Source organism: Aethina tumida, chromosome 6 (assembly GCF_024364675.1).
Source record: "Aethina tumida isolate Nest 87 chromosome 6, icAetTumi1.1, whole genome shotgun sequence".
In the NCBI taxonomy this organism is placed as follows: Eukaryota; Metazoa; Arthropoda; class Insecta; order Coleoptera; family Nitidulidae; genus Aethina; species Aethina tumida.
The window spans coordinates 11,368,068-11,388,279 of NC_065440.1; the positions used below are offsets into that span (position 1 = coordinate 11,368,068).

Consider the following 20,212-nt stretch of genomic DNA (forward strand, 5'->3'; position numbering starts at 1 on the left):
TTAAAAATTAACAAAAAAGAAATAAGTTTGTTAATTTTCTTATACCATTTTTTTAAATAGATTAATGATACAGTTTTAAGGAAAAGCACTGAATATTTATTGAAAAAGAAAATAATATAATGCTATTAGCAAAACAAAATTTTAACATTTTTCAAGATAAGTATATTTACGCTAATATGGTATATTTTCACCACGTGAGCTAATTATGTTTTTACAACCTCATGCTTAAAATTAACGTGGTGGTTTAAGTACTCTTATTTGTCTTCCTATATGGTCCCATAATTGTTCAATCGGATTTAAGTCCGGGCTTCTAGCTGGCCAGTTCATTAGCGGAATGTTTACCTCGTCAAAACCAAGTTTCTGATAATTCTCACAGTATGAGGTCTTTCCTCCACCAAAAGGAGGAGTTACAGTTACACTTCATTGAATATAACGTTCTCCTGGTCGTCTATATACTCTTCTACGATAAAGCTATCCAGAATCCTTCAGGAATTCCGTCATAAACAACAAATCTTTCTAAAATTAGAGTGTATTTTAAATTAAAATATATTAATTAAGAATAAATCTTCAATCTCACCGGTACTGTTCACAATATAAGTCAAATGTTGCCATTTGGAGACCACCTTAGGATGGATCCACCTTACCGTGGTCTGGTCCTGGTGCTCAGTACTGCTCCACAATCCAGTGGTGGTGGGAAGCAAACGGGTCCAACCCCCAGCAAGACCAACCCTTCCCCAGGAAGATCTCGTATCTTCCTCAGATTGGTCTTGCTCCTCCCGAACCAGTTGACAGTGGTCTGGCATCTACGTCAGCTTCAGTCTTCTGGTTCAGCTCACCCGCATACGTTTACGCATACGTTTTCTATCTGGGTTGAGATTTTTTGGATCGGTACCCGGAGGGGGCTTTTCTGTCTTCTGACCCCTCTCGATAAAAAAAAAGTTGGAGGCTAAGTTTTTGATAAATTTATCTAATATTAAACATAAAAAATATTAATTACTTAATTACAGCCACAATAATATTTTAAAAAATAAAATATACTTAATGATAACTCTTTGAAATTCACATTACACAGAAAATGTGTGCGGGATTAGTTCAGAGTAAAATAGTTATGGTCATAATATTTAACACATCTCCTTGTCCAATCACAATTATAATGGTGTATGGTACTGGACTACAAATGGTAATCCACTAACTTTTCAAGATGGTTGGGAATCTGGTCAACCAGACACAGCCTCACAGAGCTGTGCCACCTTACATTCTGGTGGTTTTGATAATGATTATTGTACAAAGTTGAGAGGATTTATTTGTGAAAAACAATATTATTGCTAAATTGTGTGAAAAAATTGTCAACTTTTTGATATTATACACTTCTATATTTACACAACTTGTTGCTTAATGTGATCTGATTATAATGTAAATAATAAAGATAGTAAACTCTTATAATTTTTTCTTATAATATCTTTATAGTGGTAGTGCCCAAATTGACTTGTCCTCTTATTATGTGTATTCCCCACTTTTCGGTGCCATTACAACTTCTAAAAATAATTTTTTGAAAATATCTATTATTAGGATTATTAAACTTTCGAATCATGAACACACACCGTGAAAATGGAAACAAAAATTATTATCAATATAACGTATTTATCCAAATGGTCACATGCAAATTGTAGTGTTTTGTCATAATGCAAAAACGTTTAAAAATGTTTTCGACTAGTTTTAACACAGCATTGATTACAATTTCTCAGTCTAAAGTAGATCAGTTTCTAAAACACGCAAACTCCCAACATAACAATATTAAATTCACAATGGAATTGGAAAAAGAGAACCAAATACCGAACACAAGAGTTCATCACAACACTAATCGAAAGAGCCAAAAGGATATGTGCCACACACCACCTCGCTGAAGAACAAGAACACTTAGAAAAAACACTACAGGCCAACGGATACAAACGCTCAGAAATAAGACGTACAATGAGACCTCATACTAATAATAAAGATCCACCTAGAATTGGAAAAATCTTATTAAAACATACTGTTTTTATGCCAACAAGGAAGATTCAACACAGTCTCAGACCTGCCAAAGATACGAGAGATCTTCAAACAGCATACCATGCTTGTGTAAGAAAGCATACATCGGTACCACAAAACGTTCAATAGGGACTAGGATTAAGGAACACAAACGAAACTGTTTTCTAAGACAATGTAACTGAACATGGAAGATGGATCTCTTAAGTTAAGAGAAGAGAGAATTATTAAGGAAGCAATTGAAATCCATAAACATGGAATCAGCTTCAACAGAAAAGAAAAAGCATTGAAGGTGGAGGGTTCATGTGAAACTCAAGTTGTATTCAGGGTTGCATACATATAGTACTTTGGTGGAATCAGCGGAAGTGCTAAGTAGGGGATGGTACTCAAACCGAGGGTGACGGTAGAGGAGACCTGCGAGGGCTCTTCTTCGTACTCTAGGCACAATATAAATAAGTAAATAAAACAATTTATGACAAAAACTCTGTACACCCTTGTTTGTTTATTAAATAATTATAATAAACGAAACACCTCTGGTAAATTATCAACTGAGTCAAAATGGGTCATTGAAATACTAAGTAAGTAATGACATGACATATTGAACATAACAATAATAGTAAGAACAAGAAACTGGACTCCAATTCAAGTATAGTAGTACAAACCATATTTTCGATACATTTTAATAAGTTACTATAATTATGGCGACTACTGTAATTAACAAAGTATTAAATCAAAGGGTCACAGAGCTTAATAATTATGATAAAATATATCATGAGATGATAATATTTTCCGTAAAAGCATATTTGAATTAATATAAACATTCAGTCAATCAAATGGGTAAGTCTAATTTTTAAATTGCCTTTGCATGATTATTGTTACATGTAATATAAAGATTTCTCCTATTATTGATTATCCCTCAATTATTTTATATGTAACATCTACACTTCATTAAAATGGAAGAGATAAAAGAAAGGAAAAAAAGAACAACAATTTAAGTACATATAAAATAATGAAATTAAATGTACTTTTCAGGAATGCAATTTCTAAAACAATGTATCTAAAGGTGTTCATAATATTAACAACTGTTTGTGCCATTGTTTTTGCACGAAATATTGGTGACGGTAAGTTTTTAAATATTTATTTCATTTATTTGTAACAAAATAATATGTTATACATACAATGCGCCGCAAAATTATTATTATATTAAAAATTAACAAAAATAAAACAAGTATGTGAGTAAGTAACCTTTTTAAATTTTTTAAAAATAAATTAAGGGTAGTTTTAAGCAAAAACTATGAATATTTATTGAAAAAGGATAAATTATAATGCTATTATAGAAATATTTAAAGTATTTGGTGGTGGTTGAAGTGCTCTTATTTGTCTTCCCGTTTGGTACCACCATCCATATTTAATCGGATTTAAGTTTGGACTTGAAGGTGTCCTCATCATCTTCGCATTCTTGAAAAAAATAAACTCTTTATCAATAAATAGAGCAAAGGGTACAACATGAGGTTCTAGAATTTCCCTTATATACCTATCAATCATTAAACATCCTCTAGTAATGACAACCAGTTCCGTAAGTACCAGCAAACTAACGCCACCACAAACTAGTACCCATTCTCCACCAAAAGTAAGGGTTTCAGCTATATTACATTGAGGAGTAACCTTCTCTTGGTCGTCCATATATTCTTTTATGATCATTGCTTTTTAAAGAAAACCTAGACTCATCACTAAACAATATATGACTTCACTCAGCTTCTTTCCAATGAAAGTACTCTCTAGCGAAATTTAGTCAATAAGGGACTAGTTACAGCACATTTTCTGCCTTTAGTCTTCTCCTTATGGTGTCCTGGCTTATTCTTACATTATACGTTAATGGAAACTGATTCTGCAGTAAAGTACTGGTTACAAACCTTTGTCTAAGAACTCCGGACCAGGTCAAAGCTAGTAATTTAATATACAGACCGATTAAAATTTTATGTTAAAAAAAGATATTCAAACTTTAGCAAATATTCCATAATTCAAATTATTCAAATAAAATAATACTTGTTTAATCTTTTAGGATTTGAAGTTGTTGGAAAAAAATCATACTTGATTATTGATTTTATAAAGGTAAGAAAAATATAATTACAATTATTATTGATTGTTATAATGGTTTTATGTCTTAGATAAGTCGGTTTGGGGCAGAATTATTTTGCAAAAAAATTGGATCTGATCTGGCAGCATTAAATACACGTGCTGAAGAGTTATTACTACTTAATTATCTGAATTCTACTGGTAAGTGTTTGAAATATTATATTCTGACAGTTTACACTAAACTACAATAACTACATCAGGACGAAAGCCAATTGGTACTGACGGTGGTTTATGGGTCTCTTTGTCCAGTCAAATTTATGATGGTTTATGGTATTGGACTTCAAATAGTAGACCACTAACTTATCTAGATGGGTGGGAATCTGGACAACCAGATACAATGGAACAGACTTGTGTCACCTTACGTTCTAACGGTTTTGATAATGATTATTGTACAAACAAGAGAGGATTCGTTTGTCAAAAATAAATTTGATATAAAATTGTGTGAAAAATTTTATCTATTATTATATACTTTTAAATTCACACAACTTCTTGTGCAATGTGATTTCATTATAATGTAAATAATAAACATAGTTTTCTTTATAATGATACTATTAAGTGTATTGCGGTCTGGTCTTTGTGCTGACCAATACATTAGACCATTATACGTACTCCTTGAGAAGCGAACCATTATTTAACTAACTTAGACACCATTTTTAAATAAATTAAATGGAAGCTCATCAGTAAAAACCGTCCTTCGTCACCGTTCTGTGGACATGATCATGAACAAATCCAAATCATATCACTTAGTAGAAAGCAGGAACAAACCCACTAACCTTTACAGTCCTTAAACTAAATTTCAGCAGGTCCCATTCCCTCCAGGTTGGTCTTATTTTAACTTGACGATAAGAATGGATTGTTTTTTGATATTCGAATTATTCATTTATTGATTCTTATGTCTCTGAATATTTTTTGTAGCCATCACTTGACCTGTTTCTTTAAATTTTTTATTATTATGGGAAACAATTGACTTATTTAGCCCTTAGTAACCTTCATTGTTGTTGTTGTTGTTGTTGTTGGAGAAAATTCATATTTGATTATTAATTTTATAAGGGTAAGAATGTAACATAACATCATTATTATAATTGCTTATTTTTGTGATGTAGATAAATCGGCATCAAGCAGAATTGCTTTGTAAAAAAATTGGAGGTGATCTAGCAACATTCAATACACGTAATGAAGAATCATCTAAAAGAAACTAGTAAGTGTTTGAAATATTATATTCTAGCAGTTTACACTAAACTGTAATAATAATTTTAGGACGAGACCCACTTAGTAACGGGGGTGGATTATGGATTTCCTTGTCCAATCAAAATGATGATAATGTATGGTACTGGACTGCAAATGGTACACAACTAACTTATGACGACGGTTGGGCACCTGGTCAACCAGATTTAAAGGAGCAGACCTGTGGCACCTTACAGAATATTGGTTTTGATAATGATCATTGTGGAAGTTTGAGAGGATTCATTTGTCAAAAATAAATTATTTGGAAAAATTGTCAACCTTTTTATATTTCACACATAACTGTTTGTCTAATGCGATTTGATTATAATATAAATAATTTTACTCTTTTAGTGGTTCGTGTCCTAAAATTTCCACTCCCAATTTTGGAAAACAGTTATGACTTATATCAATAATAATTTTAATAAGACTTGAAGAATTGTTAATATGCACATATAATGTAAAACGAACATTTTTCTTATATTTTATCGATTAATGTATAATGGCAATTAAGCAACATAATAAATAACCCCTGTATTATAAAACGAACGTCCCTCGTAATGTTGCCCGCTTCGAGTAGTTCAAATAAGATTGCGTCGGTCAGCTGATCTCCGTCAAAACAAAATTTGACAGTAAAAGTAAACGTCAACAAACATTTAAATGACCACATTGCCATAACACTCCCCAAAAAAAGTTGAAAACAACCCCAAAATGACGGACGTTAAGGTCGACGTGACCGGTGAGATGGAACCGCCACCCCAACTACCCCCTGCGACCAGTTTAAAGAGGTAACCTACTTAATTCATTAAACAAGTAACCGTGTCCATTTCACATTGTTTTCGACTAGCCTGTTGCAGATTCCGACGCAGATTCCCGACCCGAAAGAATGGATCCAACAGCAGCGGCAGAACGTGAGGCCGTGGCTCGTGTTCGTCCAAACGTCGAATTTCAAAACGCCTCCATCGATACCCCGACTAGGCAAACGTATCATGAGAAACATCGAGTACTTTCAGGCGAACTACGTGTTCGTGTTTCTCGGTCTGATCGTCTATTGTCTGTATGTTATTGTGTCCGATATAAAATTGCCCACTTACAGTGTTGTGCTTGCAGCATTACTTCGCCCCTGTTGCTGTTCGCTTTGGCAGGCACATTCTACGTCGGTTTCAGGCTGAGCAAACGCCACGCCGAAACCAAAACCGTCGTGATGGGCAAGGAACTGACGTTGGCGCAGCAGTATGCGATTTTATGGATCTGTTCACTGCCAGTTTACTATCTGGTCGGGGCACATGGGGCCATGTTTTGGGTTTTGGGTGCCTCCTTTTTCATTATCGGTTTGCACGCCAGCTTTTATAACATTGAGGCTTTAGTGCCCAGGCACGAAGACGGATTTCCTCTTTTGGAACAAGTTTAATGATGCTTTAATGGGCCAGATTTTGTATAAATGCAATATATTTATGTTTTGTGGATTATTTTTTTGTAAATAAAGTTTATGACTTACTGTTTTTTATACATAATTATGTTTCTTACTATTGTAAATTATAAATATATAAAAAAATCGTCTCAAAATATACTTAATCTTGCTCTATTATTAAAAATTTTAAATATTAAACAGATGAATAAAAGAATAATGTAATCTTCCCTAAAAGGTTCTTATCTATTAGTTAATCTCTCAAATACACTGAGAATTATGCAAATATTTACAAGACATAAATATAATAAAATAAGAATCCTTATCAAATTAAAAAGGATAAACAAAACTACTATACTCATCTTCATCATTATTTTATAAACAAAAAAGCTTTCTGGAATGGGAAATATAAAAGAATGGTCTAGTATTTAATATTTTATTCAAAACAATTAATTAATTTGCTTTATCTTTAAAAAAAAATTACGCTCATCAATATTAAGACACGTAATAAAAAGCTTTGTAGACTATGGAAGTTACAACACGTTTTAAAAATCATTTAACATTTGTGAATCATTTTGAAGAGGTCTGTGAATTCAATCAGTCAATTTGAAAGCCGAATTATAATGAGGCACAGCTGAGTTTGAATAATTTAAGAGAATATCCTCGTTTTAGTTCACTACAATACTTAATCATGATATTTTTATGTTATAAAGGGATTAAATTATTTATGTTGTGGGAAAGAAATAAAAAAATCATTTAGTATTTAATATTTTATTGAAAACACAATTAATTAATTTGCTTTGTCTTTAAACATATATTACAAATATTGTTAAATATTCAGCAGAAGAATAACACAGAGCAATTGTTTCACATTTTAAATATTTCCATTTTATAATAAAATCCATTAATATTGCTTTCTTTAAAATTGTGAAAAAACTCGTATACAATAAGCTTACACTATACAGAACGACTCATTTATATTTAATATTTCAAATACATCGAGTTTTAATTATGCAATTATTTACAAAACGTCAATATAACAAAATTAGGCTCGTTATCAAGTTAAAAAAAAATGAGAAACAGACCGTGTTTGTGAGGAAAAACAGCCGAGTTTTGTACAGGGAGTGGATTAAGCCTTGTATCAAAAAGCTTTGTAGACTATGGGAGTTAAAACACGTTTTAAAAATCCTGTACAACTATTATTTTAATATTTATGTTTAATGTCGGAAAAGTCGGCGAAAGTTCAGTCAATTTAGAAGCCAGTACGTTTATAATACGCGTTCGAAAAATTATAGTCAGTCACACTTAAGTTTTTTTTTTTTAATAATTTGAAGCGGATATGCACTTTTCAAATCACGACAATCAATGAAAACTCATAAATAAATGCATTAAATCACGTTTAATCGAAACAAATAATAATAATAATAATAGGTAAAATAATATTACAATAATAATAATAATATACTTAAAAAAATCACATTTATAGTATGTACATTCCATGTAATGATAAAAATATATACAAATAACATATATAATTACTGAATGATTAAAGCACAGTTCCAATAAAATTTGTTGAACAACAAAAAACAACCAAATTAACAAAACATGAGGGGACGAAAATTTAAAATAATTTAAAAAAAAAAGTGTAACCACAACACGCTCTTATGAATGTGCCTCCACACTATCACTATTATACATTACTAGAAACTTGTATATTGCAAAAAATTTACATTTACACAGACTAGATAGAAATTATTGCTATATCAATCAGAAACGAAACCGGACAACACAAAAAACCTTCAAAGGCCTACACTTTTTTTTTGGATTTGGTTTAATCAGAGGGGGGCGGGGGGATATGTACTCTCGCACGCGCTCAACAAATTTTACGCAGTTCCAATCGGTATATATTTTCTCTTTCCTAAAAACGTACATGGTGGAGGGGGCGGGGCGCAGAACGGCGGGGGGCGTGGCCCACTACTCAATGGCCTTGGACATGAAGTCTATGAACCTGGAAAATACACAATTACAATTACGTGCGTTCTACATTCCCTGAAAAGGGGACGTCATCTTCAGTGGGAGACCAGTTGGACACCTTTACCATAGGGTCTTCAGGACTTGGGACTTGGTGAGAGTGCACCACATACCGGAGAGAGATTTGTGTAACAATATCCATGCTCACCTCTTTGCGTACTGTTCGGGGTCGCACGTGCTGATGCCGTCCACGTTCGAACCGTACTTGACGGTCTTTGCAGCTTTGGCCGCCTGCTTTTTCACCCCATAATGGGTCAGCACGTCGATTATGGCCACGAAGTAGATCTCCTTGACTGGTGCGGTTTCGCAGCTCGGTATGGCGTAGATGTCCAGCTCGGGGATGATGCCACCTTGCAACAAGCACAGAACATGTCATATCGAATCGAAATTTGTGTTATTCAATTATTTTGTCATGTTTGGGAACGTGTGTGGGTAAAAAATTGGCGATTAAAGTTGTCCTGGCGTAGCTGAAAGCTGCGACATGAATTTACATATCTAAATGTTTTGATGACATTGACTTTCAAAATTTCTGTCACCAAAACCAGAGATGACCCTTATGTAACATTTGAAATATTTTGTGAAGGACACATTTTAGTTTTTATATATATTTCTTTTAAAAACCCAACAAAACTGTTAAAATTATTTGTGGGGGATACACTATATATTAAATGAAAATATTGATAAACATCGTTATTTCACAAAATATTTACAATACGATACAAATAATTAAAGAAACTATCGTAACTATCAAACTTATCCATATCTAGAAAACTTAAATCGCCAACTGCGTTCAAAACATAAAAAGCCATGCATAAACCAACAAAACAACACTTGGTGGGCGTGGCTCGGGTAGCGTGAAGGTCACAACCTGGCTGCGTGATGGGCGTGGCCAGCCACTTAAAGCAAACACCGAAACACGAAAACAGTGCGTGTGGCGTGTGAGTGTGTTAATGCGTAAAGTCAAAGGGAAAACCCGTACCTGTCAACACATCAAGATATTGGTAAATTTGAAGTTTACCTTCGTACTGGAGGCTGTGCTCCCGAACGAACTGACCGACGGCGTTCGGACTGTCGGGCGGCGTGTTGAAACCGAACGGTCGGTTCTCCAGGCCGCTGCCCGACTCGCTCTCGTCCGAGTCCTGCGGATTTTCCGCCTCGCGTTCCCGCTGCGCCTGCAGCTCCTGTTCGCCGCGTTCCACCTCGTGGATGCCTTCAATTAAAATTACCATTAATGTACAATTCACAAGACAAAATGTATTTTCTTGATAGGTCTCCGTGGAATTAAAATATATTAGAGAATAACAGAATAATTACTCTCTAATATTAAGATCAATAGATCAGAAAAACTGTAAACAACTGTAATTCAATAAAAACATTTCAATTTTATAAAGTGTCCGGGTTATATTGTCGGAATAAAAATTGAAAAAAAATGTGGTTTTCACCCAACGATTTGTTGAATATATTTACGTAATTTACTATAATTTCACAACTATGTCCCTAATATTAAGACGAAGAGAATAGAAAAACTAGGAATACTTGTGATGCAGTAAAAATATTCTATTTTTATGTAGTTTCCGGGTTATTACTTTGGAACGGAAATTGAAACAAAAATGTGGTTTTCACCCAACGTTTTGTTGAATATTTCAACACAATTTACTAAAATCTCAAAACAATATCTCTAATATTAAGTCCAAGGGAATAGAAAATCTAGGAATCATTGTAACACAATAAAAATACTTCGTTTTTACGTAGTTTCCGGGTTATTACTTTGGAATAGGAAGTGAAAGAAAAATGTGGTTTTCACCCAACGATTTGCCAATCATTTTTGCATAATTTATTAAAATTTCAAAAGGATGTCTCTAATATTAAGATCGATACAGCAGAAAAGCTGAAAACAACAGTAATTCAATAAAAACATTTCAATTTTATAAAGTTTCCGGATTATAACTTCGGAATAGAAATTCAAAGAAAAATGTGGTTTTCACCCAACGATTTGTTGAATATATTTACGCAATTTACTACAATTTCACAACTATGTTCTAATATTAAGACGAAGAGAATAGAAAAACTAGGAATACTTGTGATGCAATAAAAATACTCTATTTTTATGTAGTTTCCGGGTTATTACTTTGGAACGGAAATTGAAACAAAAATGTGGTTTTCACCCAACGTTTTGTTGAATATTTCAACACAATTTACTAAAATCTCAAAACAATATCTCTAATATTAAGTCCAAGGGAAGAAAAAATCTAGGAACCATTGTAACATAATAAAAATACTCCGTTTTTATGTAGTTTCCAGGTTATTACTTTAGAATAGGAAGTGAAAGAAAAATGTGGTTTTCACCCAACGATTTGCCAATCATTTTTGCATAATTTACTAAAATTTCAACACTTTGTCTCCAATATTAAGATCAATACAGCAGAAAAACTGAAAACAACTATAATTCAATAAAAACATTTCAATTTTATAAAGTTTCCGAGTTATAACTTCGGAATAGAAATTGCAAGAAAAATGTAGTTTTCTCCCAACGATTTGTTGAATATATTTACATAATTTACTAAAATATCTAAACTATGTCTCTAATACTAAAACTAAGATAATAGAAAAACTAGAAATAATTGTGATACAATAAAAATATTCTATTTTTATGTAGTTTCCGGGTTATTACTTTGGAACATAAATTGAAACGAAATTGTGGTTCTCACCCAACGTTTTGTTGAATATTTCAACACAATTTACTAAAATCTCAAAACAATATCTCTAATATTAAGTCCAAGAATAGAAAAATAAATACGTCATTTTTATGTAGTTTCCGGATTATTACTTTGGAATAAAAAGTGAAAGAAAAATCTGATTTTTACCCAACGATTTGCCATTGCATCATTTTTGCACAATTTACTAAAATTTTAAATGTTTATATTAAACCAGAGAAACAGAAAAACTATTCAATTTTTATATATAGTGATTTCAGAACCGGAGGCTGATTATAAGAACGAATTCTAGTTTTGTAAAATGATTATAACTTTTCAAGAGGTATAAACTAGTAATAGAGTAATTAAACTTATATACCAAGCAACAGACTGTAGTCCATCAAGTGTAGTTTGGTGAGGAAATCAACGTCAGCACTCAACGTTTCCATAAGCTTCGACTTCGCCTCCTCTCCTATATACACCTTAAAAACAAAAAACAATAAATTGGCCCTGAATTAAACAAATTATTTAGTCATTACTTTCATCTGTTCGTTCACGAAGTCGTTATCCTTCAGAGTGGGCAAATCCTTTTCACGTTCTTTCTCCGAAGCTTCACGATCAACGGTCGAGCCTTTCAAATCGAATTTTCTGTGCGTGCTCAGGTGGTTCGAGAACACGTTCCTGCTCACCACAATGTAGTGTTCAACGTTGTCCACCGTCAGACGGTACATCCCCAAGTACTGGGGCAACAAAGTCTTTCCGTGTCTCTCCACAATATACTGCCAAACATTTAACAATAAATTAATTTAAAACGCCAAAATTAACAACGAACAAAAGACGTACGGGATGGTAATGTTTAAGGAAGGAATGCATCCGTTCGACCTCCTCGGAGGTCAGTGTTTTAATGATGAATATCTTATCGTAGCTCAGGTAGAACTTTGCGCCGCTCTTGCCCGACGAATCATCCGGCATTGGTTGCGATCTAAAAATAAAACAAACATATTACGATACTAAATCGCGTTCTTATCAGACGTTTTACGATATGTTTAATGTTTAATCGTACGGAGAAATTCGTTATCGAATTGTTTGCAGTTTTGCACTCAAGTTACATCGTATTATTCATGAATTCCTTTACCTAGTCAGCGACTCTTTGTAATCCAAATCGTCGATGCCGAATCGCTCCCTGATATTCCTGAACACCATCGGACAATATTCCTTGACTTTGAAATGTGACGGCATGTTTTCCCTGTTGTTGGAAAGGATTTGAATTATTCAATGGAATTTAATATTATTTTATGTTTGCTTACTTGTTGAACAGATGGTTATCGATTTTTATTTTCGAATAGGCCCTGAAATCGTCCGGCAGGAGCATCACCGGAATTGTGACGTGCATCAACTCATTTATCTGTAAAGTAACAGTAAAAATAACATTAAACTGATGATAAAAAAGGCTGAAGCAACGTAAAAACTCAACAATACAATTGAAATTCAATAAAATGGGATAAAAAGTGGAAGAAAAATGAAAAAACTAGGGATAAATGTAATTTAGTTAAAATATTCCATTTCTGTGTAGTTTCCGGGTTATAACATAGGAATGGAAAGTGGAAGAAAAATGTGGTTCTCACGCAACGATTTGATTGATATTTTTACATATTTTAATAAAATTTCAAAACTGTGTCTCTGAAATTTACACCAAGAGAACAGAAAAACTAAGGACAATTGTAATTCTATTAAAATATTCCATCATTGTCTAGTTTTCGGTTTATAACTTGGAAATGGAAATTGAAAGAAAAATGTGGTGTTCACATTTCAAATATGCTGAATAATTATACATAACTTACTAAAATTTCAAAAGTCTGTCCCTATAAAAAAAACCAGAGAACAGAAAATCGAAGAAGAATTATAATTCAATAAAAATATTCCATTTTTGTTTATTTTCCGACTTCTAACTTAGGAATGGAAAGTGAAAGAAAAATGTTGTTCTCACCCAACGATTTGATTGATATTTTTACATAATTTAATAACATTTCAAAACTGTGTCTCTGAAATTTACACCAAGAGAACAGAAAAACTATGAACAATTGTAATTCTATTAAAATATTCCATTTTTGTCTAGTTTTCGGTTTATAACTTGGAAATGGAAAGTGAAAGAAAAATGTGGTGTTCACATTTCAAATATGCTGAATATTTTTACATAACTTACTAAAATTTCAAAAGTCTGTCCCTAAAATTAAAACCAGAGAACAGAAAATTGAAGAAGAATTATAATTCAATAAAAATATTCCAATTTTGTTTATTTTCCGACTTATAACTTAGGAATGGAAAGTGAAAGAAAAATGTTGTTCTCACCCAACGATTTGATTGATATTTTTACATAATTTAATAAAATTTCACAACTGTGTCTCTGAAATTTATACCAAGAGAACAGAAAAACTATGAACAATTGTAGTTCAATTAAAATATTCCATTTTTGTCTAGTTTTCGGTTTATAACTTGGAAATGGAAATTGAAAGAAAAATGTGGTGTTCACATTTCAAATATGCTGAATAATTATACATAACTTACTAAAATTTCAAAAGTCTGTCCCTATAATTAAAACCAGAGGACAGAAAATCGAAGAAGTATTATAATTCAATAAAAATATTCCATTTTTGTTTATTTTCCGACTTCTAACTTAGGAATGGAAAGTGAAAGAAAAATGTTGTTCTCACCCAACGATTTGATTGATATTTTTACATAATTTAATAACATTTCAAAACTGTGTCTCTGAAATTTACACCAAGAGAACAGAAAAACTATGAACAATTGTAATTCTATTAAAATATTCCATTTTTGTCTAGTTTTCGGTTTATAACTTGGAAATGGAAAGTGAAAGAAAAATGTGGTGTTCACATTTCAAATATGCTGAATATTTTTACATAACTTACTAAAATTTCAAAAGTCTGTCCCTAAAATTAAAACCAGAGAACAGAAAATTGAAGAAGAATTATAATTCAATAAAAATATTCCAATTTTGTTTATTTTCCGACTTATAACTTAGGAATGGAAAGTGAAAGAAAAATGTTGTTCTCACCCAACGATTTGATTGATATTTTTACATAATTTAATAAAATTTCACAACTGTGTCTCTGAAATTTATACCAAGAGAACAGAAAAACTATGAACAATTGTAGTTCAATTAAAATATTCCATTTTTGTCTAGTTTTCGGTTTATAACTTGGAAATGGAAAGTGAAAGAAAAATGTGGTGTTCACTTTTCAAATATGCTAAATATTTTTACATAACTTACTAAAATTTCAAAAGTCTGTCCCTAAAATTAAAACCAGAGAACAGAAAATCGAAGAAGCATTATAATTCAATAAAAATATTCCATTTTTGTGTATTTTCCGGGTTATAACTTAGGAATGGAAAGTGAAAGAAAAATGTGGTCCACACCCAATGATTTGATTGATATTTTTACATATTTTAATAAAATTTCAATACTGTGTCTCTGAAATTTACACCAAGAGAAGAGAAAAACTAGGAACAATTGTAATTCAATTAAAGTATTCCATTTTTGTCTAGTTTTCGGTTTATAACTTGGAAATGGAAAGTGAAAGAAAAATGTGGAGTTTACATTTCAAATATGCTAAATATTTTTACATAACTTACTAAAATTTCAAAAGTCTGTCCATAAAATTAAAACTAGAGAACAGAAAATAGAAGAAGAATTATAATTCAATAAAAATATTCCATTTTTGTGTATTTTCCGGGTTATAACTTAGGAATGGAAAGTGAAAGAAAAATGTGGTCCACACCCAATGATTTGATTGATATTTTTACATAATTTAATAACATTTCAAAACTGTGTCTCTGAAATTTACACCAAGAGAACAGAAAAACTATGAACAATTGTAATTCTATTAAATTTTTAATTAAATTAAATTCATTTTTGTCTAGTTTTAGGTTTATAACTTGGAAATGGAAATTGAAAGAAAAATGTGGTGTTCACATTTCAAATATGCTGAATAATTATACATAACTTACTAAAATTTCAAAAGTCTGTCCCTAAAATTAAAACCAGAGAACAGAAAGTCGAAGAAGAATTATAATTCAATAAAAATATTCCATTTTTGTGTATTTTCCGGCTTATAACTTAGGAATGGAAAGTGAAAGAAAAATGTGGTTCTCTCCCAACGATTTGATGATTATTTTTAGATAATTTAATAAAATTTCAAAACTGTGTCTCTGAAATTAAAACGAAGAGAACAGAAAAACTTGGGACAATTGTAATTCAATTAAAATATTCCATTTTTGTGTATTTTCCGGCTTATAACTTAGGAATGGAAAGTGAAAGAAAAATGTGGTTCTCTCCCAACAATTTGATGAATATTTTATCATAATTGAATAAAATTTCACAACTGTGTCTCTGAAATTAAAACCAAGAGAACAGAAAAACTGGGAACAAATGTAATTCAATTAAAATATCCCGTCCCATATATTTTTAAATATTTTATCATCAAACATGATTAAAAATATTATTAAGAATAGCTAAATAAATATTTTTAATGCACAAAAACTTCACAATAAAATAAAAAAGTATATAAATTATTTCTAAGGAATAATTCATTTTAAAAACATATTATCGTTAAATAAATATTAGTAACGCACATTTATTTGAAGGACACGATTTTCTTACAGTTATTTGTTTATTAGATAAATAAAACTTCCTCCAAAATATCTCCGGAAAAAATAATTAAATAGATAAGTATAAAAATTTTCAAAACTGCCTCTAAAATTTAAACCAAAGAACAGAAAAACGGGGAGCAATTATGATTCAATAGAAATATTGCATTTTTTGTGTATTTTCCGGGTTATAACTTAGGAATGGAAAGTGAAAGAAAAATGTTGTTCTCACCCAACGATTTGATTGATATTTTTACATAATTTAATAACATTTCAAAACTGTGTCTCTGAAATTTACACCAAGAGAACAGAAAAACTAGGAACAATTGTAATTCAATTAAAATATTCCATTTTTGTCAAGTTTTCGGTTTATAACTTGGAAATGGAAAGTGAAAGAAAAATGTGGTGTTCACATTTCAAATATGTTGAATATTTTTACATAACTTACTAAAATTTCAAAAGTCTGTCCATAAATTAAAACCAGAAAACAGAAAGTCGAAGAGGAATTATAATTCAATAAAAATATTCCTTATTTGTGTATTTTCCGGGTAATAACTTAGGAATGGAAAGTGAAAGAAAAATGTGGTTCTCACCCAATGATTTGATTGATATTTTTACATAATTTAATAACATTTCAAAACTGTGTCTCTGAAATTTACACCAAGAGAACAGAAAAACTATGAACAATTGTAATTCAATTAAAATATTCCATTTTTGTAAAGTTTTCGGTTTATAACTTGGAAATGGAAAGTGAAAGAAAAATGTGGTGTTCACATTTCAAATATGTTGAATATTTTTACATAATTTACTAAAATTTCAAAAGTCTGTCCATAAATTAAAACCAGAAAACAGAAAGTCGAAGAGGAATTATAATTCAATAAAAATATTCCATTTTTGTGTATTTTCCGGGTTATAACTTAGGAATGGAAAGTGAAAGAAAAATGTGGTTCTCTCCCAACAATTTGATGAATATTTTATCATAATTGAATAAAATTTCACAACTGTGTCTCTGAAATTAAAACCAAGAGAACAGAAAAACTGGGAACAAATGTAATTCAATTAAAATATCCCGTCCCATATATTTTTAAATATTTTATCATCAAACATGATTAAAAATATTATTAAGAATAGCTAAATAAATATTTTTAATGCACAAAAACTTCACAATAAAATAAAAAAGTATATAAATTATTTCTAAGGAATAATTCATTTTAAAAACATATTATCGTTAAATAAATATTAGTAACGCACATTTATTTGAAGGACACGATTTTCTTACAGTTATTTGTTTATTAGATAAATAAAACTTCCTCCAAAATATCTCCGGAAAAAATAATTAAATAGATAAGTATAAAAATTTTCAAAACTGCCTCTAAAATTTAAACCAAAGAACAGAAAAACGGGGAGCAATTATGATTCAATAGAAATATTGCATTTTTTATGTATTTTCCGGGTTATAACTTAGGAATGGAAAGTGAAAGAAAAATGTTGTTCTCACCCAACGATTTGATTGATATTTTTACATAATTTAATAATATTTCAAAACTGTGTCTCTGAAATTTACACCAAGAGAACAGAAAAAAAACTATGAACAATTGTAATTCAATTAAAATATTCCATTTTTGTCAAGTTTTCGGTTTATAACTTGGAAATGGAAATTGAAAGAAAAATGTGGTGTTCACATTTCAAATATGCTGAATAATTATACATAACTTACTAAAATTTCAAAAGTCTGTCCCTAAAATTAAAACCAGAGGACAGAAAATCGAAGAAGAATTATAATTCAATTAAAATATTCCATTTTTGTGTATTTTCCGGCTTATAACTTAGGAATGGAAAGTGAAAGAAAAATGTGGTTCTCTCCCAACAATTTGATGAATATTTTTACATAATTTAATAAAATTTCACAACTGTCTCTAAAATTAAAAGTAAGAGAACAGAAAAACTAGAAACAATTGTAATTCTATTAAAATATTCCATTTTTGTCTAGTTTTCGGTTTATAACATAGAAATGGGAAGTGAAAGAAAAACGTCGTTTTCACCAAACGATTTCCTTAAATTTTTTACATAATTTACTAAAATTTTAAAACTGCATCTCTAAAATTAAAACCAAGAGAACAGAAAAACTAAAAACAAATGTAATTCAATAAAAACATTCAATTTTTATGTAGTTTTATATATGAAACTATATAAAAAGTTATATCTTTGGAATGGGAGGTGGAAAACAAGTGGGTGAAGACCACCACTTGTATATTTTTAAATAAATTACTAAAATTTCAAAACAACATATCTAATATTAAGGCTGGGACGACAGTAAAACTAGAAACCATTGTAATTCAATAAAAAAATAACCAAATCGAAAATGCAAAAATACCAGGATCACTGGAATGTTACATCAACCAAATTCTTAGTAAAAACAAAAATATTTGTAATATAATAATATATAAACAGTGTGTTAAATGTTTAAACTATGACTAATAATTTTATGTCTGTACTTTATATATACTTAATAACGACTGTCGGAAATTTAATAAAACGCAACTAATTAAATAGTTTTTTTATTATTTATTAGTGTTTTGCAGTAGTTGTTTGTTGTTTATTAATAGAATTTAATGTGTTTTTGTTGTTTTAATTACGGGTTAATTACAAAAATTACAGCCCGAGTTCAGTTCTAAATAAATAAAATCTTTTGCAATCCACGAATATCATAAATTTCCAAACAAAATTGCACATGAACATTTGGTGCACAATCTGTTATAACTTTTACGACCGTCGGTTAATTAAAGACCCACAAATATCCGATTGGAACCTGCACAAACCGCACGTAAACAATCGCCGGAATGCCAACAAACCGAAAACGTTGTGCAATGTTTATAAATACAAGCGAAATTAAGCCGGTGACTTGTGTATTATTTTAGCACCGAAATTTGAAAAGTTTTGACAGCCGTCCGGGTCCGGCCGATCCGCCACCCCTCCCGGCTTTCGTCCGGCACACTCACCGTATGATTGATGCCCCACATGAAGACGGACAGGAACGGCTCGTTCGCCCTGAACAGCTTCACCTTCTGGTGCTTGACGCGGAAGTGTTTCTTCTTCAGCTTCGACATTTGCATTGACGACATTTTTTTTGACAGCCACACAGCACAACAACGGTCGTCAAGGGATGGTGATTTGTTTACGGTTTATCCGTCCGACGTTCACCGTCTGTGCATGTTCGGTTGGCGCGACGCTCAATCAATCAACGTCCCGACGCCCGACACGGTACTTATGGGCCGACCGAATTTGTTGTCATGCTCGACTATTTAAGAAACACACCTAGACTGGTGATAACGTCGCGCACTACCTTATCTCGCGGTGTTGTTCCTGAGCGTACGGTTATTAGACTACAATTTTTATAGAACTCAAAATAAACCAGACAACACTGTTCTGATACGTACAATTCACTTTTTTAAATTGATTTTATTTAAAAAATCAACTTTTTAATAAATAGTTTTTGGGATTTTTCTATTTAACATAACAGATTTCTTTTATACCGATAAAAAGAGTTGTTCTTAGATCGAGGTTGGCACACAATTTTGCAGCTAAAAAAATTCGGAATAATAAAATCATCAAAGTACGCCAAACACTTTTTTAAATTATATAATTATAAATAATTTTTTAATAGATAAAATAATTCCATCCGTTTCTGTGATACCAAGTTTGAAATTGTTTCCTTGATCTAATATGATCACAGTACGTTAGTATGTTTATACGCATGCGCAATAGTTTTCTAGGTTTAAAATTAATATAATTAATTATTTATTCCAATAAAAAAGTTGATAATATTTCAATTTTAACATCTATAAAAAAGTATTATATAAATAATTATTATACAATATTATATTTAACGAATAAATTGTATTTCAATTAAATAAGTATTTAAGGAATTAAAAAGAAATAATATTTAAACAATCATTTTCCAATATTAGGACATATTCGTTCATTTAAAATGAGGTATTTCAAATGAAAAAGCCCATTTTAGATAATATATATT

At 31.0% G+C, this 20,212-nt stretch overlaps 2 protein-coding genes across 3 annotated transcripts; one reads left to right on the forward strand and one right to left on the reverse strand.

Moving 5' to 3' along the window:
• Positions 1 to 6,001: 6,001 nt before the first annotated feature.
• On the forward strand, positions 6,002 to 6,896 carry LOC109605099 (prenylated Rab acceptor protein 1). Its single transcript, XM_020021666.2, has 3 exons — positions 6,002 to 6,170; positions 6,230 to 6,439; positions 6,493 to 6,896. Exons 1-3 carry the CDS (start codon positions 6,094 to 6,096, stop codon positions 6,791 to 6,793), a joined length of 588 nt encoding a protein of 195 aa, XP_019877225.1. The 5' UTR covers positions 6,002 to 6,093; the 3' UTR covers positions 6,794 to 6,896.
• Positions 6,897 to 8,630: 1,734 nt separating this feature from the next.
• Positions 8,631 to 19,500, reverse strand: LOC109605103 (phosphatidylinositol 5-phosphate 4-kinase type-2 alpha). 2 transcript variants are annotated; one of them, XM_020021669.2, is made up of 9 exons: positions 19,179 to 19,500; positions 12,822 to 12,919; positions 12,650 to 12,760; positions 12,358 to 12,496; positions 12,054 to 12,293; positions 11,894 to 11,996; positions 9,801 to 10,031; positions 8,970 to 9,171; positions 8,631 to 8,798 (listed from the first exon to the last, which is right to left on the reverse strand). In XM_020021669.2, exons 1-9 carry the CDS (start codon positions 19,299 to 19,301, stop codon positions 8,765 to 8,767), a joined length of 1,281 nt encoding a protein of 426 aa, XP_019877228.1. In that variant the 5' UTR covers positions 19,302 to 19,500; the 3' UTR covers positions 8,631 to 8,764. The 2 variants fall into 2 exon arrangements, with proteins under 2 accessions (XP_019877228.1, XP_019877230.1); XM_020021671.2 differs by having other exon boundaries at positions 9,840 to 10,031; positions 19,179 to 19,499.
• Between the last annotated feature and the right edge of the window lie 712 nt (positions 19,501 to 20,212).

What these genes read in the sequence shown, in the direction of transcription:
- LOC109605103 (XM_020021669.2), bottom strand. Translation starts at nt 19,301, where the DNA reads ATGTCGTCAATGCAAATGTCGAAGCTGAAGAAGAAACACTTCCGCGTC. An exon ending in TCGTGAACGAACAGATGAAA is followed by an intron (nt 11,997 to 12,053) that starts GTAATGACTAAA and finishes TTTGTTTTTAAG; the next exon opens with GTGTATATAGGAGAGGAGGC. An exon ending in CCCGAACAGTACGCAAAGAG is followed by an intron (nt 8,799 to 8,969) that starts GTGAGCATGGAT and finishes TGTATTTTCCAG; the next exon opens with GTTCATAGACTTCATGTCCA.
- LOC109605099 (XM_020021666.2), top strand. Translation starts at nt 6,094, where the DNA reads ATGACGGACGTTAAGGTCGACGTGACCGGTGAGATGGAACCGCCACCC. An exon ending in CCTGCGACCAGTTTAAAGAG is followed by an intron (nt 6,171 to 6,229) that starts GTAACCTACTTA and finishes GTTTTCGACTAG; the next exon opens with CCTGTTGCAGATTCCGACGC. An exon ending in GGTCTGATCGTCTATTGTCT is followed by an intron (nt 6,440 to 6,492) that starts GTATGTTATTGT and finishes TTGTGCTTGCAG; the next exon opens with CATTACTTCGCCCCTGTTGC.